The sequence below is a fragment of the Corvus cornix genome, chromosome 1A, assembly GCF_000738735.6.
Source record: "Corvus cornix cornix isolate S_Up_H32 chromosome 1A, ASM73873v5, whole genome shotgun sequence".
In the NCBI taxonomy this organism is placed as follows: domain Eukaryota; kingdom Metazoa; phylum Chordata; class Aves; order Passeriformes; family Corvidae; genus Corvus; species Corvus cornix.
In genome coordinates this window covers 55,260,981-55,285,548 of record NC_047057.1, presented here as the reverse complement: position 1 = coordinate 55,285,548, position 24,568 = coordinate 55,260,981, and the positions used below count along the sequence as shown (strand labels likewise).

Genomic DNA, 24,568 nt, shown 5'->3' with positions numbered 1-24,568 from the left:
AATGCAGGTGTTACAACTGCTTTACCTTGGATGTCGTTGGTAGCGTAGCTTTTGGTACTGAGGTGGATTCTCAGAAGAATCCTGATGACCCCTTTGTTAAGAATTGCAGAACATTCTTCGAAATGTCTTTGTTTAAGCCTCTTCTCATTCTAATCCGTGAGTATAGTCCACATTTGTCTACTTTCTTGTGGTAATTTCCTAAAAGTCATCCTCAAATTGCAAAACATGCTGAAGCCGGAGCAGGAAGTTTTATAGCCAAGATTATTTCAGAGGTGTTCAGAATGCAACCTACAGGCCAATTGTACCCTTGAGAGTTCCACCATATGTTCTACAGGTCTTGTCACCATTAATGAAACTTACTCCAGAAACTGAGAGTCCAGGAACACAATGCTCCAGGTTCATTTGAGAGGAAAGTTTCTGGGTTCTGCCATTTCTACAGTACTTGTTTTAATACACTTCTGACTAAAACAGAGTAACTGCCCTTCGGAACTTAAGTGTAAAGTTTCTGTGCACTTGGTTTGCTTAGTAGAGACTGAAATTCCATCCATTAACAACCCACTAAAGAAAAGAGGTGGAAGAGCATAAAGAGATTGTGTAAAGTACTCCCAATTCTTTTTTTGAACAGCAGGCACAGCCTGGTTGATGGCTCTAAAGGATAAAGATCACGAGTGTCATGAAGAGAATGCATTTATTTTAGGTGAATAAATAGGCAATGCACGAGTGGAGTATAAAGCCACGTAGTTCTAGGGCACACAAGCTAAGGCTTCGTGGTGGTGATGGTCTTGTTAATTCAAGGGCAGTAAGAATCACAGCTGAGGAAGCCACAGCATAATCAAGGCTTTTGAGGTTTTATCATCTTGTTATCTAGACCTGCACGCAGTAATATCAGGTGGCACAGTGGCAAAGTTTCCTGTGCCCATCTGATCCTGCTGGCATTACAGATTGCACCTGTATGCGCAGTGCATCAACTGTTTCCTTCTGGAGTTGTGTATCCAAATTGCCCTGGGGTTAACGTTAACCTGATTGCAAAATGTGATTTGTGACCAATTTCTTAATGGGACAGAAATGTGCCCCTATACATCTAAGAACATGTCCTTCATTAGAAAAAGTTTCTGTAGTGTTTGGAGTTGGATTCCTTGATTCATCTCTTTCTGCTCGCTCATTAATGTGGCGAGAATTCCCACAATGTATCTGCTCTGTTGGCAGAACAAGGTTTTTCCAATGATTAGTTTGTTAGTCTTAAGTTGCTCATAAGTTAACGAGGGGTTTATTAGGATGTAAGACTTCACTCAGGCTCCTAGGTCGTGACTATAAAAGTCATGGACTGGAGACCATCCTTGTGATAACATCCCACTTCCAGAGTCTGTGGCCTGTTTAGAGAAGCAAAATAAATAGAATCATAGAATAGTCTGTGTTAGAAGAGACCTTTAAAAGTCATCTAGTCCAATCCCCTACGATAAGCAGGGATGTCTTCAACGAGGTCAGTTTGCTCAGAGCCCGGTCCATCCTGACCTCGAATGTTTCTGGGGATGGGGCATCCACCACCTCTATGGGCAACCTGTACCAATGTTTTACAAGCTTCATTGTACAAAACGTCTTCCTTATATCTAATCTGAATTGGCCCTCTTTTAGTTTAAACCCAATAGCCTTTGTCCTACTGCAAGAGGCCCTGCTAAAGAGCCCCATCCTTCTTATAGGTCCCTAATACTGGAGAACTGTAAACAAGAATGGAAACTACACTGTTTCATGGGTTGGTGCCATAAGCTGCTAGGCCAGTTCAAGATCCCCCACCTTCCCTATATAATTGTCTGAGTAGGCAGGGGAAACAACGCTCCCCTTTGTTGTGGTGGCTCCATGACATCAAAAAGCTGAACCAAAATCCTGAAGCATTGTGGAAACAAGCTTGGAAGGCATTTGTCTGGCAAGAGAGTCCGGGCCAGCAGGACATTTCTAAAAGGAAATCCTTTTTTCTTCCACCCCCATAGGTTGGTAAAGGGAGAGGAAAAGAAGAAAAATCAGTTTTCATAAAAGGAACACATCCCACTTGATAAGTTTTATAATATTAAGGAAGAGTGGGGCGGACTATTTTATGCCTGCACAGTCTGATTCACCGCTTTCTACTTTAAAATCTCTTACAGTTTCTTTCCCATTCATAATGATCCCATTGCTACGTATTTTTCCCAACAAGAAACAAAAGGAACTGAATGGATTTTTTATCCAAACCATAAAAAATGCAATTGTCTACAGACACCAGCAAGATGCAGCTGAGGTAAGGCTACTTCTGTGATAAATATATGGATAAGTAAATATTTTGAGGAAGAACTGGAAGTGGCATAAGCCTCAGTTTCATTCCAATATTGCTTCTCTTGGAGTAAGGATGCAGAAAAGTTACATCTGGGATGACTTTTCAGCTTCGTTTCCAGACCCAGAGGGAAGGATTCAGCCAGTGGAATTTTTTTCACATCTTTGAGTCAGGTGTCATGTCTGCACTACTTTCACTTAAGGACCAGAGGAAAAGGAGCCCTCACTGAGTGTTTCAACTCAGTCATTCCCTAAAAGCTGAGGCGGGTGTTATATAGTCCTGTGACAGTTTCTGCTGCTTTGGAACATGGAAAGAACCTGAGCATCTGGTTAGAGCAGTCACTTGATGTTGAGATGGCTAACTAGAAAGGTAGGAAATACCACCTGAAGTATGGAAACAAATGGATACCCATGGTTAGCAAATCATTTGTTGCCTCTTTTGTTTGGACATAAGGCACTCTGAGGGGGTTTTTTGTGTTTGTTTTTAATCACTCTTGTTTTATGAAGTATGTGAAGGCACATACATTTTTATAAAAGTCTCTGTTTTTGGTATATGAAGCATTTGGAACGTAGGCCTCTGCTTTGGTTCTATGATACAGAAGTTCTTCTTTTGTCCAAAAAGACAAGCATGAAAGGAAATGAAATCCTAAGATTTCTTTTATTTCATTTTTCCTTTCTTTTCCTTTCTTTTCATTAAGTTTAATTTCGTTTCATTTCATTCCTTGACTTCTCATTTCATTCCTTTCATGAAATGAAATCCCAAGATTTCATTTTATTTCATTTTGTTATATTTCATAAAATTTCATTTTTTAATTTCAGTTTTTTAATTTAATTTAATTCTTTGATTTGGCATTTCATTTCCTTTCACGATATGAAAACTCATTTTGTGAAAGGAAATGAAATCTGGAGATTTCATCTAATTCCATTTTGTTACGTTTCTTTTAATTTCCTTTCATTCCATTTCATTTCACTTCATTTCAATTCATTCCATTAAATTTAATCTCATTTCATTCCTTGACTTTTCATTTCATTTTCATTTATGACATGAAATCCCAAGATTTCATTTAATTTCATTGTTTCATTTAATTTCTTTTCACTTTTTTATTTTGTTTTTTTAAAATTTTCATTTAATTTCCCTTTATTCCATAATGTTTAATTTCATTTAATTTTATTATTTGATTTTTCATTTCATTTCCTTTCATGAAATGGAAGTTCATTTCATGAAAGGAAATGAAATCTTGAGATTTCATTTAATTTCATTCCTTTAGGTTTCCTTTCATTTTTCTTCATTTTTATTTCATTTTTTTTTCATTTCACTTAATTTCCTTTTATTGCACAAAGTTTCATTTCATTTCTTCTCATGAAGGAATATGGATGTGTAGTGAGAAACAAAGAATATCGGTGAGAATTCTATTTTTAAGGTAACTGAGACAAATTTTTACATAACAATTGACATGAAACACACAACATACACACGAAGGAAGCTGTTAATATTGAAGTGTAAGAGATGTTTCTTATCACTCTGAGATGAAGAGAAATGCTGATGGAGTTAACAGCACAGGTGAGAATGGATCTTCCCTACTTACTCTCAGAGCTTTGCCCCACAGCTGCCACTTTTCAGGATAAAATGGATTTTAGTTTACTCTACATTACTTCCAGGACACATTTAAAAATAAAATTTACATTTGAAGATATCACTGCTCTTTGACTTTTTCTGCAGTGATGTCTCACTTCTCCATTTGTTGCAGTTTATCACTACATGCTGCTTGTTGTTCCTTCAGCCCACCTTCATCAGTCTTTGTTTTTCTTTACATCAAAAGATGGTAAGCACCACTGACTGGCCAAAACAACTCGTGATTCATAAACATGGTTCCTGGCCCAGGCTGAGTGCTGCAGGAAGATTTTCTGACAGTGATGATGTGTATAAACTGCTTGCAGGCACCTCATTTCTACTGCACAGGTCCAGTGTGAACTTTTAATGGCATACAGATGTGGCTTTGATTTTTAAATCAAAGATTTATGCCAAAGGGGGCTGCATGGAAAGTCTATTCTGTGTATCAATTATCAAAGGATAAAAGGGACAACAAAACAACATAATGTGGATTAAAAGTTTTGTTGTATTAACCATGACTAATAAAATGCTATGTGTTTCTATGGCAGTAGCACTGAGGGGATCGATCATGGGCTTCTTCACTGTGCTAGAGCTGGTCCCTCCCTTAAACAGGGGACAGCACAAAGAAAAGCAAGATTGTAGTGACAAGATCAGGAGGCAGAAATCTGCATAATGCAGCCTGTTTGCAGGTTACAGTGGTTGATGGACCAGAGGCTTAAGGTTCTATTGGAAGGGATATTGGAGGTGCTGTAAGAGATAACACATGGCAGTAGCTGCCCAACACCAGGACAACGTGGAGGAAAGTGCAAGGTCCATGTTTGCCTTAGCAGTGTGTGTACAGCTCCATGACTGCCTGTGGACCCGTCTGCTCCTGAACTTTTGCCTAGTTTGCAAAATTGGCATGTAGGAACTATTTCAGGTGCTGGGATTTAGACACTTAGGGCCAGATTTCTGAGGGCAAATTAAGTCCCCTTTGCAGTTCAGTATCATTGTTGTTCAAAAGTGACTGGAAAGTTTGGAGCTTTCTTTTTTCCCCTTTTCACTGCCTGTCTTGTTACATGCTCTTAGAATTTTGACTATTTTAGGTTGGTGGTACATGAGTCTTGTTACAAATATAGGCAACTAATATTTCCTGGAGACATAAAAATGGTGTGTGAAGCAGAACAAAATGCAATTTTTTTCAATTTAATGCAGAAATTAAATCTTTAGAGATTAGGTGCCCCAGATAGCTGTGCATGTGAAGGAGAATTATGTCCTCTGTCCTAGGTCTCAAATGATGAAATGTACCCACTGAAACCAGTTGGAGTTTTGGCACTGAATTTTAATAAGGCCAAGATATAACTAGCAGCCACTGGTTCTTTGTGCTAATAATGAGAGCTATAAGCAAAGTCTTATGGTCTCCCTGAGGTGCATTAGGCCAATGGGTATTCCTTAGTTTGCCACATTCCTAGATGTTACATTGTGTGCATCTTTTACTCCCCATTGATTTTATCACCATTAAAAATGCTTTTGGGTTCTTTTCTTGAGGGGAGGGGGTGGGGAGGATAAAAAAAGCCTTTGGAACAAACTGTAAAACAATGAAAAGCTCCACGACAGTGATTCAGCTGAAGCTTGTCTTCCTCTCATCTGCAGCTAATGTGAACAAAGAATAAAGAAAGGCCAAAAAACAATGTGACAAGCAAAGTCAGCCTGTTATCATCCCTGTTCTATCAGTAAATGAAACAATGCTTCTGAATGCCTAAAGATAATCCCATGGGTAGATAGTAATTTTACAGCCAGGTTTAGATCTAATAATACGCTTGCAGCTTATATGAGATCTGTGATGTCACTTTCTCTCATCCCATCGGTTAGTGGTGCAGATGTCATTTTAATTATATATTATCTTTCTGTGGTCACTTGAATAATTTTGGTCCTGGATATTCCACTCATTTGGCTTATGTACAAAAACATTTAATGGTTGTACTTTAGAAATTTTAATATATTACATTTATTCATAGATTCAAATTATTGTAAAAGGCTTTTCCCACTATTTACAGAAGAGCAAATTTACCCTGCTCAGAAGAAACAGCACAAATTTAATGCACCACTTAACACCTACTTTAAAGACTCCAGCAAGATTTAAGTGTTCAAATACTTTATCCTGATTATCTGCCCAGGTTTAAATTTTTCCCTGAGGCAAAATGTTTCCAAAGACAGGGCAGATAGACTAGTCGTTTACTTCAATAAATGATACTTTGATAGATTTTCATTTAATAATCTGATATGCAAATCTTTTTCATGTTAAAGCTATTTTTATATCATGTTATAGCTCACTTCTTAACCTACTAGTTTCTTTTAAATTATGATGTCTAGATGGAGTCTTTCATAGTGCTCAAAACTAAGACTCCTTTCTAAAACTGTGGGTTGAAACTAAGCCTGCTGTCAGCAGATTAAAGTCCAGAGTTTCATTTGTAATCCATAGTAATAACAACAATTGTAATGTAACAATTTAAGGCTATTGTAAAATACTGTTTTTGGAAAACCACCACAGATCTGTGGGAGAATCCACTATTGAAAATACACATCCTTTAACAAGGAGAATTGGAGAATTCATAGAGGCTTCAACACATTCTTCTGACACTGTCTGATTTTTCCAGTCATACTATCTGCTCTGAATGCGTAATTCAAGGTCACAGATCCATGCCAGGCCGGTAGTGATCTGATGATGTTTCTGATGACCATCAGCTGCTTCCTGGTGGTTTCAAGTCAATTTGGAATGAGAGGGTGGCAAAGCACAGGCAAGTATCACCAGAACTATTCATTGGCATTTCAGTTTGCAGTTCAGTCAGTCTGGCTGCAGACCTATGGACTACTTGAGTGCTTTTAATGCAAATGCAGAGCAGACAGAAAGAACAACAGGAGAAGAGTCTGAAGGCTGTGAGCCGTGCTTCCCACTGAGCCCCATGGTGTAAAGCCACACAGAAACTGTACAGCGTTGTCAGTCCTGGTGATGATCTGGCCCCCTTTTAATTGGTGTGGCTTTGGGATGCTCTGTAGTCTACTGTGCCCAGGTATAGATCAAAAGAGGCTGTCCTCTGATCAAGTTGCAGCCCCCTCCAGTTTTCCCTGCTTGCCATCCTGGCCAGTCTTTTCCCTGATCACCGGAAGCTACAGTCAGTGGCTCTGCTTTTCCCAGACTGCCTGTACACCTGGGCAGGCATGAGACATTCCTGGTGAGTGGAAGTCCTTTGCTTTATCAGCATCAGCCATAGGAGCCTAAAAAGGTCAGAAAACTGAATTTTGACTAACTCTGAAACTAAGGTATTTGAATACTTGCAAGGACGAGGGGTGGGGGCGGGGGGGGTGGACTTCTCATGCTCTATGGACTATCGCAACAGAAATGCGCGATAAAGAAGGGGTATCTTTTAATATCTTTCTGGGAAATTATGGCCAGGTTAGAACTTTAATCTCTGAACACTGATTCCCAGGGAAAAACATGCAATGATCTCCCCTAAGGGGAAGAGGGACGTGTGTGTGTGTACCTGCATTCTGGAGGATAAGCGACAGTCTGAAAACCTAATTACTGTGACACTCTCTTCTTTTCTCTTCCTTCCCCAGTAGTTCCCTGGAGTCCTTCCTTTTCATGAACTAATGAACTATTTTATTCAAGAGCTGCTTGAAATGAGTTGAGCAGAGGTAATCCTCCTGAAAAAGTCTGATCCTCTCCTTGTCAAGGGAAAACTATACAATTACAAAGAAAACTTAGTTAAAAATTTGCTAAATACTATGTACATTCCAGGAGCTATGTGTGTGTTTGAACTGTGTAAACGCAGTACAGATGTTAAAAAGTAAATATTTTTCTACGGAAACAGCAGATGGGAGGATTAGACACCTAATAGTGTGCAGTATTCTTATCTTTGTAGAAAAACAGGCAAAATTTGTTTCTGTTAAGAAGAAGGTGGTGTCCATTTAAGGTTACACACTATATGGCAATATTAAATAATCTGTTTTTATTGATTAATATAAGTCAGTAAAACAAAGGAGCAGTCTGATCCTTTTGTTTTTCTAAGTCTGTTGGAGGGATGCTGTGATTCTGTTCTGCTGTGCTGTTCTCACAATTTGATCATCCCATTACACACTGCCTTTGTCAGGTGGAAGTGTGGACTTTCCAGAAAGGTAAATGTGTGTCTTAAAGATATAGAGGAAATTTGGGCTAAATATGGAGTTGAACACAACTCTCAAACCTCAATTCCTGCTGCTTTTAGCAGAATGGTATAATTGCTCTAGAATATGTTAAAAACCTTTTGAACATTAAATCTGGTATCTGTGCTTGGGCAGCACACAGTGACGAAAAGAATGAGGAGCATTATATTAAAAAGCATTTTAGTTATTCACCTTCTTTTAAAAGTCAAGCCATTTGCTTGTGGTTTAAATTGTGTTCCTTCCCCCATTTGATTAATATTTTTTAAAAAATTATTTATTTAATTTATTTTTCTTAAAGAGTAATGAGTAATGAGTTTTATAACTTTCTTGGGATTTATGAACTGGGTATTTAAACATAACAAAGCTACAAAACCTTGAATGGAAATGAACTTAAAATCCTTATTACTTCTGGGCACCAGCTGAAATCTCTTGCTCACCCCGTTGTTGTCTTTCCAAGGAGGAACTGGAGACTTAGCAAATGTGATCTTTGGGTTTCAGGCCTGGGCTGAGGTGTCTGGCTGAGGTTCTTTCATCATGAAATGCAGCTCTGCAGTCTCTCTGCTCAAAAGAGACCAAGGACGGAATAAGTAACAAGAGCAGTGTCTTTCTTGCCTCCCCAAGGTGTGCAGGAAGAGTTTTGCATTAGTGCTGCATCTATCCCAGTTCTACAGCTCAGAACACCTTTGAGCCCAGGGCTTTATGAGCACTATGGCCACAAGAAGTTAGCAAATGTCTGCTTGGTTACCTGCTGCCAGCAAGCACATGGAGGTCTGCTTGCTACTGCTCGCCCTTTGCTCTAATGCACCATTTTACTGTTTCCTTGGTTATGGCTCAGAGTGCTTCCATGGACTCTAGACAAGGAATAGGCAGATGGTATCATGTATGCATTATCTGCCCCACTCCAGCAAGCCCTGCAGCAACCCTAACAACATAATCTGGCATCTGTGATTCTCTCCACTCACTTTTGATCTTTCTCAACCACTGCAGTGTATCTCTGTTTTTTCTTCTGGAGGTGACAGGAGTGATGTCTCTATCTCATATTTCACAGATCCCACCTCAGCTACACTCTGGGATTTGAAGTGCCATCATGCACGTGAGCCATCTCCATGACTTCTCGGAGCACTGCTCACATAGAACCACAGAATCATTTAGATTATAAAAGGCCTTTAAGATCATTTAGTCCAACCATTAACCCCCTGTCAAGTCCACCCCTAAACCATGTCCACCAAGTGCCACATCTACATGACTTTTACATACCTCCAGGGTTAGTAATTGAACCCCTTCCCTGGGCAGCCTGTTCCAACAACTGACCACCCTTTTGGTGAAGAAATTTTTCCTCATATCAAATCAAAACCTCCTTTGGCACAACTTGAGGCCATTTCCTCCTGTCATATTACTTGTGAGAAAAAGACCAACCCCTACTTGACTCCAGCCTCCTTTCAGGTGGTTGTAGAGAGTGATAATGTTCCCCCAGCCTCCTTTTCTCCAGGCTAAACAACTCCAGCTCCCTCAGCTGCTCCTCATCAGACTGGTGCTCCAGACCTTCCCCAGCTCTACTGCCCTTCTCTGAACATGCTCCAGCCCCTTCAAGTCATTCCTGAGGGGCCCAGAACTGAACACAGCACTCAAGGTGTGGCTTCAGCAGTGCCAAGTACAGGTGATAACCATGCTTTAGTTTGCAAGAACATAGACTTGTACTAAAGGACAGATATTAAATTGAAGCACCAGCATGTTCATGCTGATTAGCCTGGTTAAGTCTTTGCATATCCACAGTTGCCAAGAATGATCTTGCAGATAGTACCAGGAAAAGCTAACTTCACTTTCTAAGAGATGTGTGGTGGAGCTCATTCAGAGGGCCTTCAAAAAAATTTTAGGTTTGGCCCTTTCTGGGCAGAACAGGAGAGGTTCAGATGCTCCCTGTAGCAGCATCAATCAGCAGGAAGTCACTAAGCCAACAGGATGCCTTCAGAGTTAAAAGGAGGAAGGACTTAAATGCTTCTGTCAATAAGTTTTGGCATGTATTTTCCTCCTGTTTTCACCAGCCGGTGTGGGAAGTGAAGATGGACATTTGGCTTTGCCAATCTACAGCATATGAGAAACATCTTTTATTGGAGAAGGTGGGATCTTTAGTGCTGAAAAAAGGCTTTTTTATCTAGACTGAAAATAAATAAACCCACATGCTCAGTTGTTGGTAATGTCAAGGTTTTTAGTGACTTTTAAAAATTGTGTTTGCATGGTAAAATCAATCTCTTAAAATACTGTTTACCGAAAATCCAGGTCAAAAGATAGCTTAAGGACTCTTCAAATAATGTTTGCAGTAAAACTTATCTGAAAAACTGAAAGAGGAAAGAATTGAAAGGCAAACCTGCCGTTTTCAAAGAAGCTACTCCCATCACTGAAGGAGAGATGCAAAGTCCTCTTATTTTTATTTTTTTCCTTCTTCTGGGCGCTGGTTGTTGTGGCTATATCCTGGTTTTCCTCTTCTTGATGCTGAAGGGCATGAAGTGGTCAGAGCTCTATTTTATGTGTCTATTAAAATAAGGTGACCAAGAGCTCATTGTGCTTTGAAGGTGGCATCCAGAGAAAACTGGCCTTTGTTGCTGAGTTTTGTGGTGGCTTGACCACCACAGGCGAAAAAACAGCAGATGAGAAAGCAAAAAAAATTAGGTGGTTGCTCCTTATAAGGGCCTGGGTCTCTTGCTTCTCCTCTGCAATGTAGACCTCGCCCACCTCATCATGAATTTTTTGCTTTACTCTCCTTTATGATCACAAAGGGACCCTGTGCTTGCTGTGCAGAGTGAGGTTCAAACATTGAAAATCCTGTTTATGCCTGTGGTAATTCCCTGTAGGCAATAACGTCAGTGCTGGCCACTTGTCCCAGCCTGATCCTGTGCTAGTAATGAGTATTCGCAGCATGCATTTCAGTGTCTGATTAAATCTTTCTGAAAGGCCATCTGTTTGAGGAGGATGTGGCATTGGCTTTAATACTTTTTATACCTAGTACTCAATGCTGCTCTTTCATGACCTTAGACATAAAGTTTGTCCCCTTGGTTAGTTAGCAACTTTCCTGATACTCTTATCAGAAAAAATAATTGAATCAGGGCTGTTGCAACCTGGTGGGTCACTGTATATATTTGAGGAAATGTGCATGCTCAAGCCACAGAAATTTCACATACCCAATGAGACTTTGTTGTGTTCAGGGCTGAGAAAAAGGTCTCTGTTTTCTGGACAGGGAGTAAAGCACATCCAGCTGCCTTTCTTTTATAGCACTCAGACTTGAATCTGATGTGGTCATATATCTGTTGATACATGCCAAATCAGTAAGTAATCTGGCCTTTCTGCTGCATGCTTTCAACTGTGCAAAATAGCCAGCTTAAGCAGTCTTTCAGGGTCATCTTCCTATAGGCTTGGAAACACAGTTTCCCTTTGTGATCCTATTGGCATAAAGCAAATCTTGCCCAGCCTATCTTTTCCCGCTTCCTGCCATTTGTTTTCCTTCATGGTATGGTCTCAGTAGTCAGCCCTTCAGCTGAAAGGGAAAATTGTTACCCTGAGGTTGTGCACATTCCCTTTCTTTTGTAGTTTGTCTCCCTTACTGTTCTTCATCTCTTCTTTACGTTACCCTTTCAGTGTGCTCCCCAAAAGTTTCTCAGAAGATGCTACTTGAGGTCACTGAAAGCCCTTTCTTTTCCTGCTTCATCTGTGATCTGGGTGTGGGGTTTTCAAACCAGCAAGCAAAAGCAATCTTGTATTGAATTAAATAATCTGGAGATTAACTTTCTGCACAGCAGAGTCTTTAATGCCAAGGTGGGATATAAGATCTAATCTTTGTTTACATAGTCGTTTTTTTTGGTTTGTGTTTTCATACTCTTCATCTAAATCTGCAAGGGGCCTATTGACTGAGACCAGGAATTTCATGTATTAATTTCACCTTGCTGTTTAGACCAATAGCATGTTTGAGCACTTTCCCACTACAAACAGGCTTTCTTCTGACATGTGTAACTAGAGCATATCATCTAAATTCTCAATATAGAAAAAAAAAATCATGGATTTACTGACCTCATTGCAGCAATAGAGCTTTCCCCTTCTCTGTCAGTTTTAACAATTTCAGTTTTGTCTTTCCCATTTCATCCTTTTATGTTTTTTTTTTTTTTCCTTCTGTCTGTTGTTGGTTCACCATTCTTCCTTCCTGAGTCACTTCCAGAACCAGAAGGGGAGTTGCAGCACCTGTGGTATTAGTGGGTGATCTTTGAATTTGTCTCTTCGTCTTTCTGTGTCTCTGTTTGCCTACAGTGACCTCTCTCAGCCCCATGCACTGCCTCCTTTTTGCGATACAGTGTGACCTTTTCTGAAACAGTTATGAAAAAGCTGTTCCATGGTATTTCATTCTTGTTCAACCATCTTGTCCATCTTTTGGTGTGTTTTGATCTCTGGAGGTTTTTTCCTTGATCTGTCTCAGCTGTTACCATCTACTTTGCACTCCTTTGATATTTCTCCCTTTTCTCTTGTGTCTACTTACCTTAGCAGATCCATACTCCTACTTATAAGAGGCACTGACAGTCCATCTTGCCAGCAGGAGAACCGTTTAAGTGGCCAGCATTTGGGTGCCAAGTGCATGAAGTTGCTTTGCTTTTTAACGTGATGACGAGTCAGTCTGACCGTCTCCGTGCACAAAGGCAACCAGCTTTGTTTGCTGGGGCAGTTCTCTTCTTGCCACCGTGTCCAGGCTGCCCCAGGGGCTGCCTCTCTCCACCTGCCCTTCCCTCCCCCCAGCCTTCTGGAGCCAGCAGAGCCGGAGGCTTTCGCTAGACCCCGTATCTGGATTTTGAGGAGAATTTAACATTACTTAACAGAACGTTACTTATTATGGAAAACGACAGATTGTCTGTCACGGGTAACCTCGAGGAGAGGCTTGCTGAAATGTGCCCTCGATGTCAGCCAGCTACAAGGCAGGAATCCCTGCATAGTGTTTTCTGTCTGCCTTTTGTTAAGAGCAGCCTGAATGATGGTGGTGATTCCCTCCCGAAAATCCACCTAGAAAATCCTGCATCCATGGCAGTCAATGCTGCCTTGCCCTGGCTTCACAGCCTGTGAGTGTTCAGGGCTTTCTCTTCTTCCTTCACAGCATTTTTCCCTCCCGCTGGGATAAGCAAGCTATATCTAAGGGAGACAGAGACTAAAGGGGAGCTGAGCACCTCCTTTCTCTCTTCAACAGAAATTTACACTTTTTAATAATGTAATCTCAATTAAAAACATACCAATTAAAATGGGCTTTTTAGTAGCTCTCTGGGGAGAGGGAGCTATAATTCACATTAAAATGTAAAGCTTCAGAAGCAGGGAGAGCTAGGTGCATTGCAAGTGCCCGAATATTCAGTGATTTTAATTACAGTGGAAACTTGATAAATTGCTTTGTGCCACAATCCATTATTAACAGCTTAATGAATATCACTGCTGCCTCTTTTAAACTGCTCCACGGTGAAAATGATTGTCAGTATTTCAGTTGTGAACTCTGACTTTTTGGTGTGCCTGTATATTTGCCCCTTAAAGAGAGAAGGTTGGTGAAAGTCTGCAGGCTTGGCTTTGGGTCTGGGTGAGTTCTGCTGGCTGCAGCATCCTGGGAAAGAGAGACAGGTCGAAAGATGGAGCTTTGGTGTTTCGCCGCTATTGGGACTGGCCAGGGTTTAAATCTGCCCCTTGCAGTTTAGAAGCAATGTCTTTGAGCATGTAAAGAGCCAAAGAGGGATCAGCAGATCATGAGGCTGCCTTTACATGTGCTGTTTCTCTGCATAATGCCCATCAAGGACAGAGGACTGCTTGGGGTGTCTGCTCAGGGTTAAAGGGAAGCAACAGTGTCACAGCCCATGGTCAAGCATGCTGCTGCTGAGCTTATTTTGGAGTGAGCAAGGTGCCAGTTGGTTTGAATTTTCCAGGTTTTCGCCAGAAAAAAAGCTGGTTTGAGGCATGGAATTAGGCAAGTCCTTTTGGAATGCTGAAATGTGACCGGTGATTGTGCTCAGCTTTGAACAGAGATAAAACAGTTATTTTTTTCTTGACAGTTATTATGGCTGTAATTGTGCTCATGCTACAATGCTAATGTTAAACATATAAATATGTGTATTTGTCGTGAAATGATACCTTTCCCCCACTTTTCAAAGCAGCTTAATGTTTCAAGGACAAATGTTATTTTTAGGAATGATACTATTTTAGATGCTAACAGCAGGTATAGGGGGCTTATACTTGTGTCCCATTGAAGTGTTAAATCATGGGATTTTAAATAGCCATGGTCTGGCTTCTATGCAATTTATTATTTATTGTGGGTGTTCTGTTTTCACTTGATCATGTGGTCAGACCAGAGGGTTACAATCCCAAAATGGGGTTACTGCCAGGTGTTGACAGGATCTTGACAAGATCTGAGTGAGATGCAGGATAGATCTCAGGACAGAAATGACTGGGAACTGCTCTTTTAATTCAGAGAAGTCACAAGTGCCTGTATGGGATAAATGTGATTTTTCTGAGTATCTTGGGGGCTTGCTGTTATGATTCTAATTATGTTTTTCTGTAAAACAACAAAAATGTATTCACTTTCACCGTCTCAGAAATGCTAACATTACTCATGATGATGTTAACTTGTACCCTGCCAATTATACAGAACTCTTCTGGATCATTATATCATAATTTTTTTTTTTTTCTTTTTTTCTTGTGGAAAATCTTCTGTTGACAGAGTAGTAATGATGCCTCTAAGTTTCTTAAGTATTGCTCAGTCAGGGATATGTAAGATGTGGGAGATGTCCTCATAATTTTGGGGAGAAAGACAGCTTGTATTTGGCGTGCTGGTAATGTTTCTGTAGTTGTATTTTTAAAATTTTTTTTAGTTTTACTTCAGGAAGCATTCCAGGCTGTCATTTTTCATGCATCCCTGTACTGGCAGAGGACAAAGTGGCAGGCAGTATATAAAATGTCATCTAATTTTTCTTTTGTTCTTTAATTCACGCACACGTGCTTTTTCTGTGTGTTTATCAGTGCGCACAAAATGCCTATATTTGCAAGATAATAGCTGTGTAAATATTAGAAAGTCATACTGAAACTCCGTGAAGGAAAGGAGAGCAGGGGGAGAATCCTTCCTGCTACCGAGGAGCCATCTATTGGATAAAACCCATAACTGAACCGAGCATTCATGAAGCTGTGGAGGATAACACAGTTTGTTATTGGTCACTGGTTAGCTGAAAATAATCCTTTCCTTCCCAGTGCTTTCACCCACTGTGTTAGAAACCTGTATCCGTTCACGCACACAAGTCATGGGAGTCATATATAGATGTGATTTATGTACTTTAGGTAAAAGCCAGTTTAATATAGCTGAAAATCCGGGATAAATCCTAATGTAGGGTGCAGGTGTGATCATGAATGGATAAGCTGGCAGTAGGATTGCCTACCAGCGGTGGAGAGCAGTTGCTTGAAGAAGTGATAAAGACAATTTCTCCCCCCGTATTGTTACTAGAGAATAAAAATAACATTAACTGTACTTTTTTTTTTTAGCAGTACGTGCCATTTATGCCAGTCTGAAAAAGATGATTAGTTTAGTTAAAAAAAAGGTTTTTTAGTTTCCTGAAATTAATTAAGGGCATCACAAAACCAAATAATGAGCTGTTCCTTCCCTCAAAACATATGTAATCTATATGTTGTGTGATGCAGAAAGAAAGAATCTTGAACTAACCCTGGGGAGAGATGAGGGAGGGCAGGATGTGAGCAGTAAATTCCCTGAATAGCCCCAAAACATCCTGATGGCTCTTCAAAGTGAGTGGTGGGGCTTTGCAAGAATATTAAAAGGAGCATATGGGGCAGGAAGAACAAAGAGTAAGAAAGAAATAATGAGATTCATGTGCATTTCTTGAGTGTCAGACAACTGCTAAAACAAGAAATTATTATTAATCAGGAATTAAATATAAGCAAATAAGATTGTAATCTGTGGCAAGTAGAAAGGAACAGAGGACTGCCTGCAACAGTAGCCTTTAGTCAGCAGAGGGTCAAGCTTCTGGGTGTCAGACACTTAGCCTAAAACACTCCCTTCCTGCATCTTCCCTTGCTCGTGCAAATAACAGAGGGGAGGAGTGCCAGAGGGTTTAGCGGGAGGCCAGATGAGCTTTGGGAGAGGATGCATGCATACAGTGTGAAGTAGGGTGGACAGCTTGCTGCTGGTTTGGGGATGGGTGCCTGTTCCACATGCTGGCATACGTGGCAGTGCCTGGACCAAGCTGTTCTTTCCCCCCATCACTCAGTTATTTCTTGCCTTGTGTTTCCACACTGTGTATTCTGACAATGTCACTCCTCCCCCTTCAAGCAGCAAAACACGTGTGGGGCAGGAGAAGCTCAGCTACCACACACACAAATCCAATATTTATTGTTTGCACTGTGATAATGCCAGGACTCATTATCAGAGTGGTGTTATCCTAAATGTTTTGCAAATACGAATGAGGAGGTTGCTGTCCACTGGTATTTGCTGCCAATGTCTCTTGCTCACCACGATGCAGAGACTGGGAAAGTTGGATGGGACTCTGTAGCCACTGAATTTTGGGCTGCTTTCTGAGCCTTCCCCATGTGTGCATGCAATGGAGGGAGCTGTGCTGGTTATGCTGCTGTGCTGTGGCCTGAACAGAGCTGCCAAGCAGCTGCCATAACCTGCATGACACTTGTTTGCTATTAGACTGAATTTCATGTTGAAAAACTTAGTGCTTGTCTTAGATACCTGAGCCTGGTGCTGGAGGAAAACTCCCCAGAGTCAGAGACAATGGCCCAGTTCATTAGGGGTGTAAATGGACCCTGCTGCAGACAATCCCTTGATTTTACACTGAAGAGCCACTGGGAGGGTTTCCAGCTCTCTAGGCAAGCTGCATGTTTCTCTGTGGACCCACACAGTTAATGAAACAACCAAATAGGACTGTATCTTCTTTCCCACCCATAGCTGTAGTATCTCTTCATCCTACAGATCACTTTAGCCAAGTCAAGCCTTTGGCTAGGATCTTAAAACCAGTCTTCTCTTGGAAGAGTTGTAAACAGCTGTGTTAACATTATGTCAGCTACAAACAGCTCATTGCTTTCTCTTCCTTCACTAACAATTAATAAATAAAATAAATTCAAATTTATTTTTGTCCCTGGTTTCTGTGGGACCATCTGGAGAAGGAGGCTGCTGTCTTTCAAGATGTGAGCCCTCTAGTGCCACTCGCAGCAGTATAAGCGGAGGGGAGATAGGTCACTAACAAAATCTTGGATTTAAGAATTCCCTCCAGGTTTATTTTCAGGCTGAATTAGGCTTACCCATCTCTCTGTAAGCTACTAATGCTTTTACTTTAACTTTGCTTTTTGAAGGTCAGAAAGGTGCAAAATTTTTGAAGAAGAAACTATCAGTACCTGTGCACTCTTCTGTCCTGTGAATGGAGGCACTACTATGTGAAAATAATTTTGTATTTTTCAGCAGTTTGATTTTTATGTTCTCATCATGCTTTATTAAAGATTTTGGATATATATATATATGAAAATACGTACAGGTTGTGGAGTTGCAGACTTTATGGATGTAGCTGGTGAAATCTAATGATTTACAATATCTTTGGTGACTCACTGGAGGAGGGGAAACCTCTGCAGTGACGAAAAAGGTCCAGTGCTGGGGTGGACTGCCTGGGGATGCTGTGGGAAGTCAGGGTTTGCTGGGTTTTTAAGAACAGGTTAGACAAACAGCTGTCAGTGCTGGTTTGGCTGATGCTGCCTTGTGGCAGGGGGATGAAGCGGATAACTTGCTGAGTTCCTTCCAGGGCTCCTTCCCCTCTATGATGATGCTTTTGCCTTAAACTCTTTGCGTGTGTGTAAATCTGTTTTCATCCTAGGTCTTAAAGGGTTTTCTGAGATCATCATTAGCTTCTCTTCACGGTGTTTTATAAGATTTGATGTCTGTTGTTACGATTTTACAGATGGAGAAGCTGCACCAGCTATAACTGTGCTTTACAGGCAAAAAAGGGAGTGCAGCCTAAAGCATCTCAGCTACTGTGGAAGGGCACTGCTTTAACCAGTAAATCAGATTGGCCACTATGCAGATTTAGTGGTAAACTTAGCCAATAAAACCCATATCATCTTCTAATTTAGGCTTATTCTCGGCTTTATTTTTATCTTTTATTTTTTAGAACAACACTGGTCACATAGAGAAGATATGTTTTGATGCCATGTTTAATGCTTTCTCTTGTCAGGTGCCTTCATCTATTTGCTGACTTACCTGCCCTTCCTGGGGGCAGCTTTCATTTTGCCTTTAGCAACATTATTGTAGGGACACTTTTCTTTCAAGTAGCAAGCAAAGGCATTGCTGTGGCTTCTGACATCAAATGCAACGTTATTGAATACTCACAGGGTTCTCTTATAGATGTGAACTATGGTCAGCAGTTTGCATGCAAGGTTAGTGATGGTAAGATACGAAAATATCCAGTCCAAAGTTACACAAAATCTTCTCAATCTGGGGTTTTATTATAAATATTAAAATCAGATCAGGCTGGCAAAAGGCTGCTCCACCTTGCAAATCAGCACTCAGTGAGTTTTTCTTTTTTGCTTTAAATTTAGTAATTTTTTTAATGCAAGTTATATCACTTTGTAAGACCTGCCTGCCTTCAGACACTCAGCCCATTCACAATAAAATTATTGCAGTGTTTTCTTCTGCTGCTATTAGCAAATGCAAACAAAAGGGTTTTATCTGCCAGACTGAAAAGTCTGCTGGCCACTCTTGAGCAATGGCCATACCCTGCAGTCCAACAGAATCCAGGTCCTTCCAGAGCTGAGCATCACCTCTGAGAGCACCTTGTCCTCAACCTTCAGACACGCAAATTTGTGGGCCTCTCAGTTGATTACAGCTTCCATGTTCAAGCACAAGGCAAAAGGACATTCTCTCTGAAATGTTTTGGACTTAGATGTATTAGCAGAGAAACTGGGTTTTTTTGTGATTTCACTGAGAAACCAAATCAAACCTGCAAGTGTTAGAGGTTGAATTTGATCCTTTCAAAAAAGTTTGGCAAAATGATAGTTTTAGTGGGGCTCCATTTTGTGCTTCCTTTTCAAAAGGATCTGGGTAGCTGCTGCAGTGCTTTACTGATAACTTCGTGGTGATGCAGGTTTGTCTTACCTGAAATAAGGGTTGCCAAATCAAGCTTATAAAAAGCTTCCTGGATATACATTGATAGAGCAGTGTTTGTACAAGTTTGCTGAAATAATATGAGATGTGAGCTTTCTACCTGCTAGATAAGGATTCTGAAATCTATCTTTTTTGAGTTTCCATCAGATCATTTGAGAAAGACCAGGAGGGTCTGTACAGTTTATTGGGAATGGTATTATGTTAGCAGCATCACATTTGTAATACTTTCACACCACAGCAAGTGCTTTACAGACTACTGACCAATTAAGTCATTTATTTTGATTCCTTGATTCATCATAAGGTAGATTTTTGTGTTTCTGGGCTCTTTTGAACTCAAAATGCAGATGTGAACTATCAGACTGGTGCAAAATTTGAGCGTAATTTGCAGAAAACATGACTGAAATCAAAGCATTAAGAACTAAAATTGTAACTGAGATATATTTGGTAGTTTTCCTTAAGTAATTTTTTTACTTCAGCTTGCATAGAAGTTGAACAGCTTAATCTCTCTACCAAAAGCATGACCCAAGGGTCCCCTGGATCCCCAAAGCATGGTGAATTTGCTAGAAGGTCAGCTGGCATGTCGGTCTTAGGTATGAAAACACAGCTCCCTGTTTAGGATGGAGAGAGCTGGAGACATCTCCTGCCCCCCAAGACCCTGGCCTCCTGTGAGAAAAGTCACGCTGAATCTCTCCTGTGAGCAGTACAGCTCTCATCTTCTGACAGCTGCAAAACTTGCAAGCCATGATTTGAGGAGGGGAGGTGGATTCTGGCGGCCTGGCCTTCCCCAGCACCGCGCACATCTATCCTTCCAGCACGGAGCACATCTCTTGTTATGCCTCTGTGCAGAGCGATTCCTCTGCATGGCCAGGTGATGTTTAAGGAGACTAATGAGAGGAATGATACGGCCCAGAACACCGGTGTCAGGAAATATATTGCAAGGTGTCTATCTTGGGGAAGCTGTAAGCGGGGCTTGTCTTATTATATATTTCAAAGGGGATGTCTGTGTCACCCCAAGTTAGACATTCACCCTGTCCCACACTGCATTCAAATGATTTTTTTTTTTTTTTCAAATTGTAGCTTTCCATTCAATTATCATTGGCTTAATGACAGGCTCTGTGTTGTACAGGGGCAAATCGAGAGTCCATCGCATTAGCACGCCATTCTTTTGTGGCAGGAATTTTTCTGAGGCCATTGTAACATAACTATGCAAGTGTCAGAGGACAGGATGGAGGCTATTATGGGCTTCTGCTTTTTGTGAGGGAAATCAAACAAATGTCCCTGATGGAAAAAGGAAGCCAGCAGCTGGATGTGATGACCAAAGAATGTTTTTGTGCAGTGGCACTGTAAGTACTTGGTCTGTTGTCAAACTGAAAAAAATGCCTTTTTAAAATTTTTTTTTTCCTTCTGCTGTCAGCCAAAGTGGACAAACACCCCCCCACCCCCCGTGAATTTTCATGAGATGCCTTTTCCTTATTTCTAGCACTTAACAATCCAGTTGTAATTGGGTTTATGCTAGTATTTGCCTCTATTGCCATTGTTAGGTTTTGGAATCAGAGCAATTTTTCCATCCTGATGGTGCGGAAAAAAATATGTTTCATTATGACTTGTTATAACCCTGGAAATCTCTTCTCTCGCTTGGGTTGACAACGATTTTTTATGTAGCACTCTATACTGATGCCTAAAGTGAAGTAGAATGAAGCATAAGGAAGAGAAGCTTTGCTGAAATATCGCTCCTTCCACCGTGCAGAATTATCTCAGAAAAAAGCTTGCTTCTCCCTAATGTTATGCTTTTTTTTCCCCCTACTATTATTCAAGTAGTTTTTGCAAATGAATGTTGTTTTTGCAAGGTTTGTTTATGAGGCCATTGCTCTTAGCAACCCCTGCTCACCTGTGAGCAAATTACATGGCACAGATATCCAGTATCCGGTTGCTTCTGGATAGGATGACCTTAAAAACAGATTCTGCAACAAGACAAGCTTTTAAATTCCTAACCAAATATATTACGTGAGTAATAAAAAGAGCTCCTCAAAATGGCCACAGAGGCATTTCAGAGCACATTCCTGGGAATATCCACTTGTGCTAGTATTCATTAAGTTTGCTTTCAGCAAAAATTCTCATGAATGAAATTTTATTCACTAGTCATTATGATTATAACTTTGCTATCGCAGCAATAACCCGATGCTTTGTATAAGGCCAGGACCTGATTTTGTTTAAGGCTGGAAAAACATCTTACAGGGTCTCCAGAGAGTGTGTTGTCTAAATATAAGACCAGGCTCGTCTAACAGCTCATGACTGGGAACAGCAAACCCTCAGAGGGCAATGGGTTTGTTTACAAGAAAATTCACAGCTAGAGAAGGATGGATGCAGAACCATAGCAAATGTTACACCTTTCAAGCTACAGGATGCTCCAGTGTTACAATTCCACTGAATAGGAAGGTAATCATGCATTTTTATGTTGTGAAGGTGGTTTAGGTGATGGTGGTTAGTCTTGCAGATAAAGAGACTATCTCTACAGATGCAGTTCATTACTACATTGAGTTTATCCACACACTAATGAACGCACTGGAACTGGACTCTCTTGGTTGTTGGTTTTTTTTTTTTGGTTGGTTGGTTTGGATTTTTGTTTTGGGGTTTGTTTTTGGTTGTGGGGTGGTGGTTGTTGTTGTTGTTTTTTATAATTTTACAAATGGCCTAATACAAATATATATACCAGGGAAATTCCTGAAGCACAGGCTATGCCAAAGAGTTGGACTCCGAGTTGTGCAATACATGAACTCCTAGGGTGTCAATTAAGCCCTTCCTGGAAAAGTTAAATGGGATCTTTTAGCTATTCACAGCTGCAGTGCGCATGAAGTCTTGCTTCCTCCAATCTACAGGAACATAATGGAGCAGAGATATCCTATCATGCTGGTGGGAATTGTGCCTAAGTCTATGTTACAGCGGGGATTACTGTAACATGCATATATCAAACCAGGAGTCCCGTGGGAAAGAAATATATAGAGAGAGATTCTTGGTAGATGTTTCAGAGATGTTTATTTCTCCAGCCGCATGGGTGGGGCTCTGCTGAGGACCCCTCACAGTCACTGGACCGAGGGTCCTTTGCCTGTGCCGGGAAACACAAACCAACCAGTGGGGAATGAGGCTGACCAGGGGCAGGGAAACCCCGTGCCTCCCCTCAGGGCCCCTCTCCCAGGGCTACATGGCAGGGGGAGGAGACCCCGACAAGTCTGGGCACAAGAAAGTATTTTCAGAACTGCAGCTCATTTGCAGAGCACAATGTCTATAATGATTTTTGTGTGCCTTCACCTACTGTTGGAAAAGCACATCTCCCATGCCTTGGAGGAGATTGTCTGACTGGTGAATGTGTAGAGTCCTTCAGCAGGCAGTGACTGGCACTGGCTGATATCTGGATTTTTGGGTGTACCAGGGTACAAGATGCTCATGGGTAGAAGGTACATTATGGAAAGATTCTGTGGGGTGGAGGGAAGGAGCTGTTAAAGAGGCACTGAGCCAATCCCTTGTGTTATTCAAACCCCGAAATAACCATTCCTCTCTGCCTGTAGATCGGTCAGAACAGTTTGTTGGCAGCAGAGCTACGTACAGGACACTGAGTATTCTCCTGTTTTCTTGTATCACTGCTTTATTTTCCCATGTCATATAAAAAATAAATAATCTGATTAAGCCGTTTGACATTTATAATGAATTAGTTCTTCCTTACTCTTATCTTGTTTGCCTGTCCTTTTCTCTGGCCCTTCTTTTTTCTATTTTATCTCTCAATCATCAGATCCAAGAAATCATTCAAATGATTTATTTTTAACACATAAATGCAGCTTTACAGCATATTATTTTCTTTTGAAGAAAGGCTTGGTCCCTTCTTTTGTCCATCCCACTGCACAAGTTGTCATGTTCTGGCACTGCAGTCACTTCTAAGTCCTTGAGCTATCATGTATTCTGTTGGTATTTGAGGAATTGAAAATCAATCACACAGCCTTATGGCTTAGGTTCAGCACAATTCTATTATGCCCACTCGCAAAAGTCAATTCAAACCTTTTGGGCTATATTTCAAAGCCTAATCAAGCTTGCTGTCCACACTGGTTTGGAGTCAGCTCACTCTTGGCTGTAGGTCTGTTGATTAGAGCTTTTGTGTCAGAAACTAGTGTGAAAGAAAGCAGTTCTCATAGCAATAGAATCATTCAGTGGGCATTTTGCAAAGACAAACCACCCAAACAGGTTTAGTGGTAGGGGAATGCTTCCTGTTTTAATATGGTTCTGCAAATATGTTTTAAAAAAATTAAATTATTAAAAAAAAAAGTTTTAAAAAGAAGCTATCTTGGTAGGAGTGTTCATAACTGTACTTTCTCATAAAAAGATATCCCAGTTTACTGAGATTAGATTTCAGTCCTGTCACACTAAGCTGGTACACAAAGTATTGTAGATGCAACCCTGAACTTAGATGGTGACTTTCATGCTTTGGACCATATGAACAAATGAGGATGGTTCATCCAAGCAGATGGACCAGCTCCTCCAAGCATGAGTTGTGCTGCCTCCATCTGGCAGGTGCACATGGGGCCTGCATGTACAGTGTCTGTGTCAGTCCCCCAATTTCCAGCAAGTGCCAAGAACTCACTCTAAGAATGAAAGAAGCTCTGGAATGAAAGAGCTGGCCGTTAGGAATCCTCTGTGAAGATACGTACCTGTTATGAATTGGGGGCAGATCAGTCTCATCTCACTGGGAAGAAAGCAATGACAGGCTCTTAGTTACAGCATTTCCATCTGATTTATGGAAGTCTCCTCATTTGGTGAAAGGCTGGTGGCCATTCTGTGGGAGCAAAGTGTACGCTGTAAATAGGAAGTAGCTCTCTGTTCCCATCCTTGTGGAAGACATTGCTCTGTGACCCATTCCTCACATTCCTTGTCCTGCTGTGTTCTGCAGAGGCGCAGGGATTTTCTCCAGTGGATGCTTGACGCCTGTGATTCAGCCAACTCCCTGGCAGCCGGGTGCTCAGATGTGATCGGCCCATCTGCTGCTCCCAGACAGAATGAGGCGCCTCTGGTTGGCAGGGCCTCATCTGGAAAGGCTCAGAAGACGCTAACAGAGGATGAGATAGCAGGCCAAGCTTTCCTGTTCCTGATCGCTGGGTATGAGACCACCACAAGCACGCTGTCCTTTGCCACCTACTTGCTGGCCACCAACCCAGAGTGCCAGGAGAAGGTGCTTCGGGAGGTCGATGAGTTCTCTGCAAAACACGTGAGTATGATGTGCTGGTCTGGGGCTTCCTGCTGGGAGCAAGGTGATGTGACTATATCAACACAAG

General features: G+C 41.1%; 1 protein-coding gene across 7 annotated transcripts in view; it reads left to right on the top strand.

Annotated features, from left to right (window-relative positions):
* The window catches only part of TBXAS1 (thromboxane A synthase 1), a 262,387-nt gene that overhangs the window by 171,358 nt on the left and 66,461 nt on the right, over positions 1-24,568 (top strand). For all 7 annotated transcript variants that reach the window (XM_010410436.3, XM_010410438.4, XM_019292584.3 and 4 more), the window contains 3 exons: positions 8-156; positions 2,139-2,269; positions 24,187-24,501. In XM_010410436.3, the coding sequence (XP_010408738.3) occupies positions 8-156; positions 2,139-2,269; positions 24,187-24,501 (595 nt within the window). The remainder of the gene's footprint in view (positions 1-7; positions 157-2,138; positions 2,270-24,186; positions 24,502-24,568) is intronic.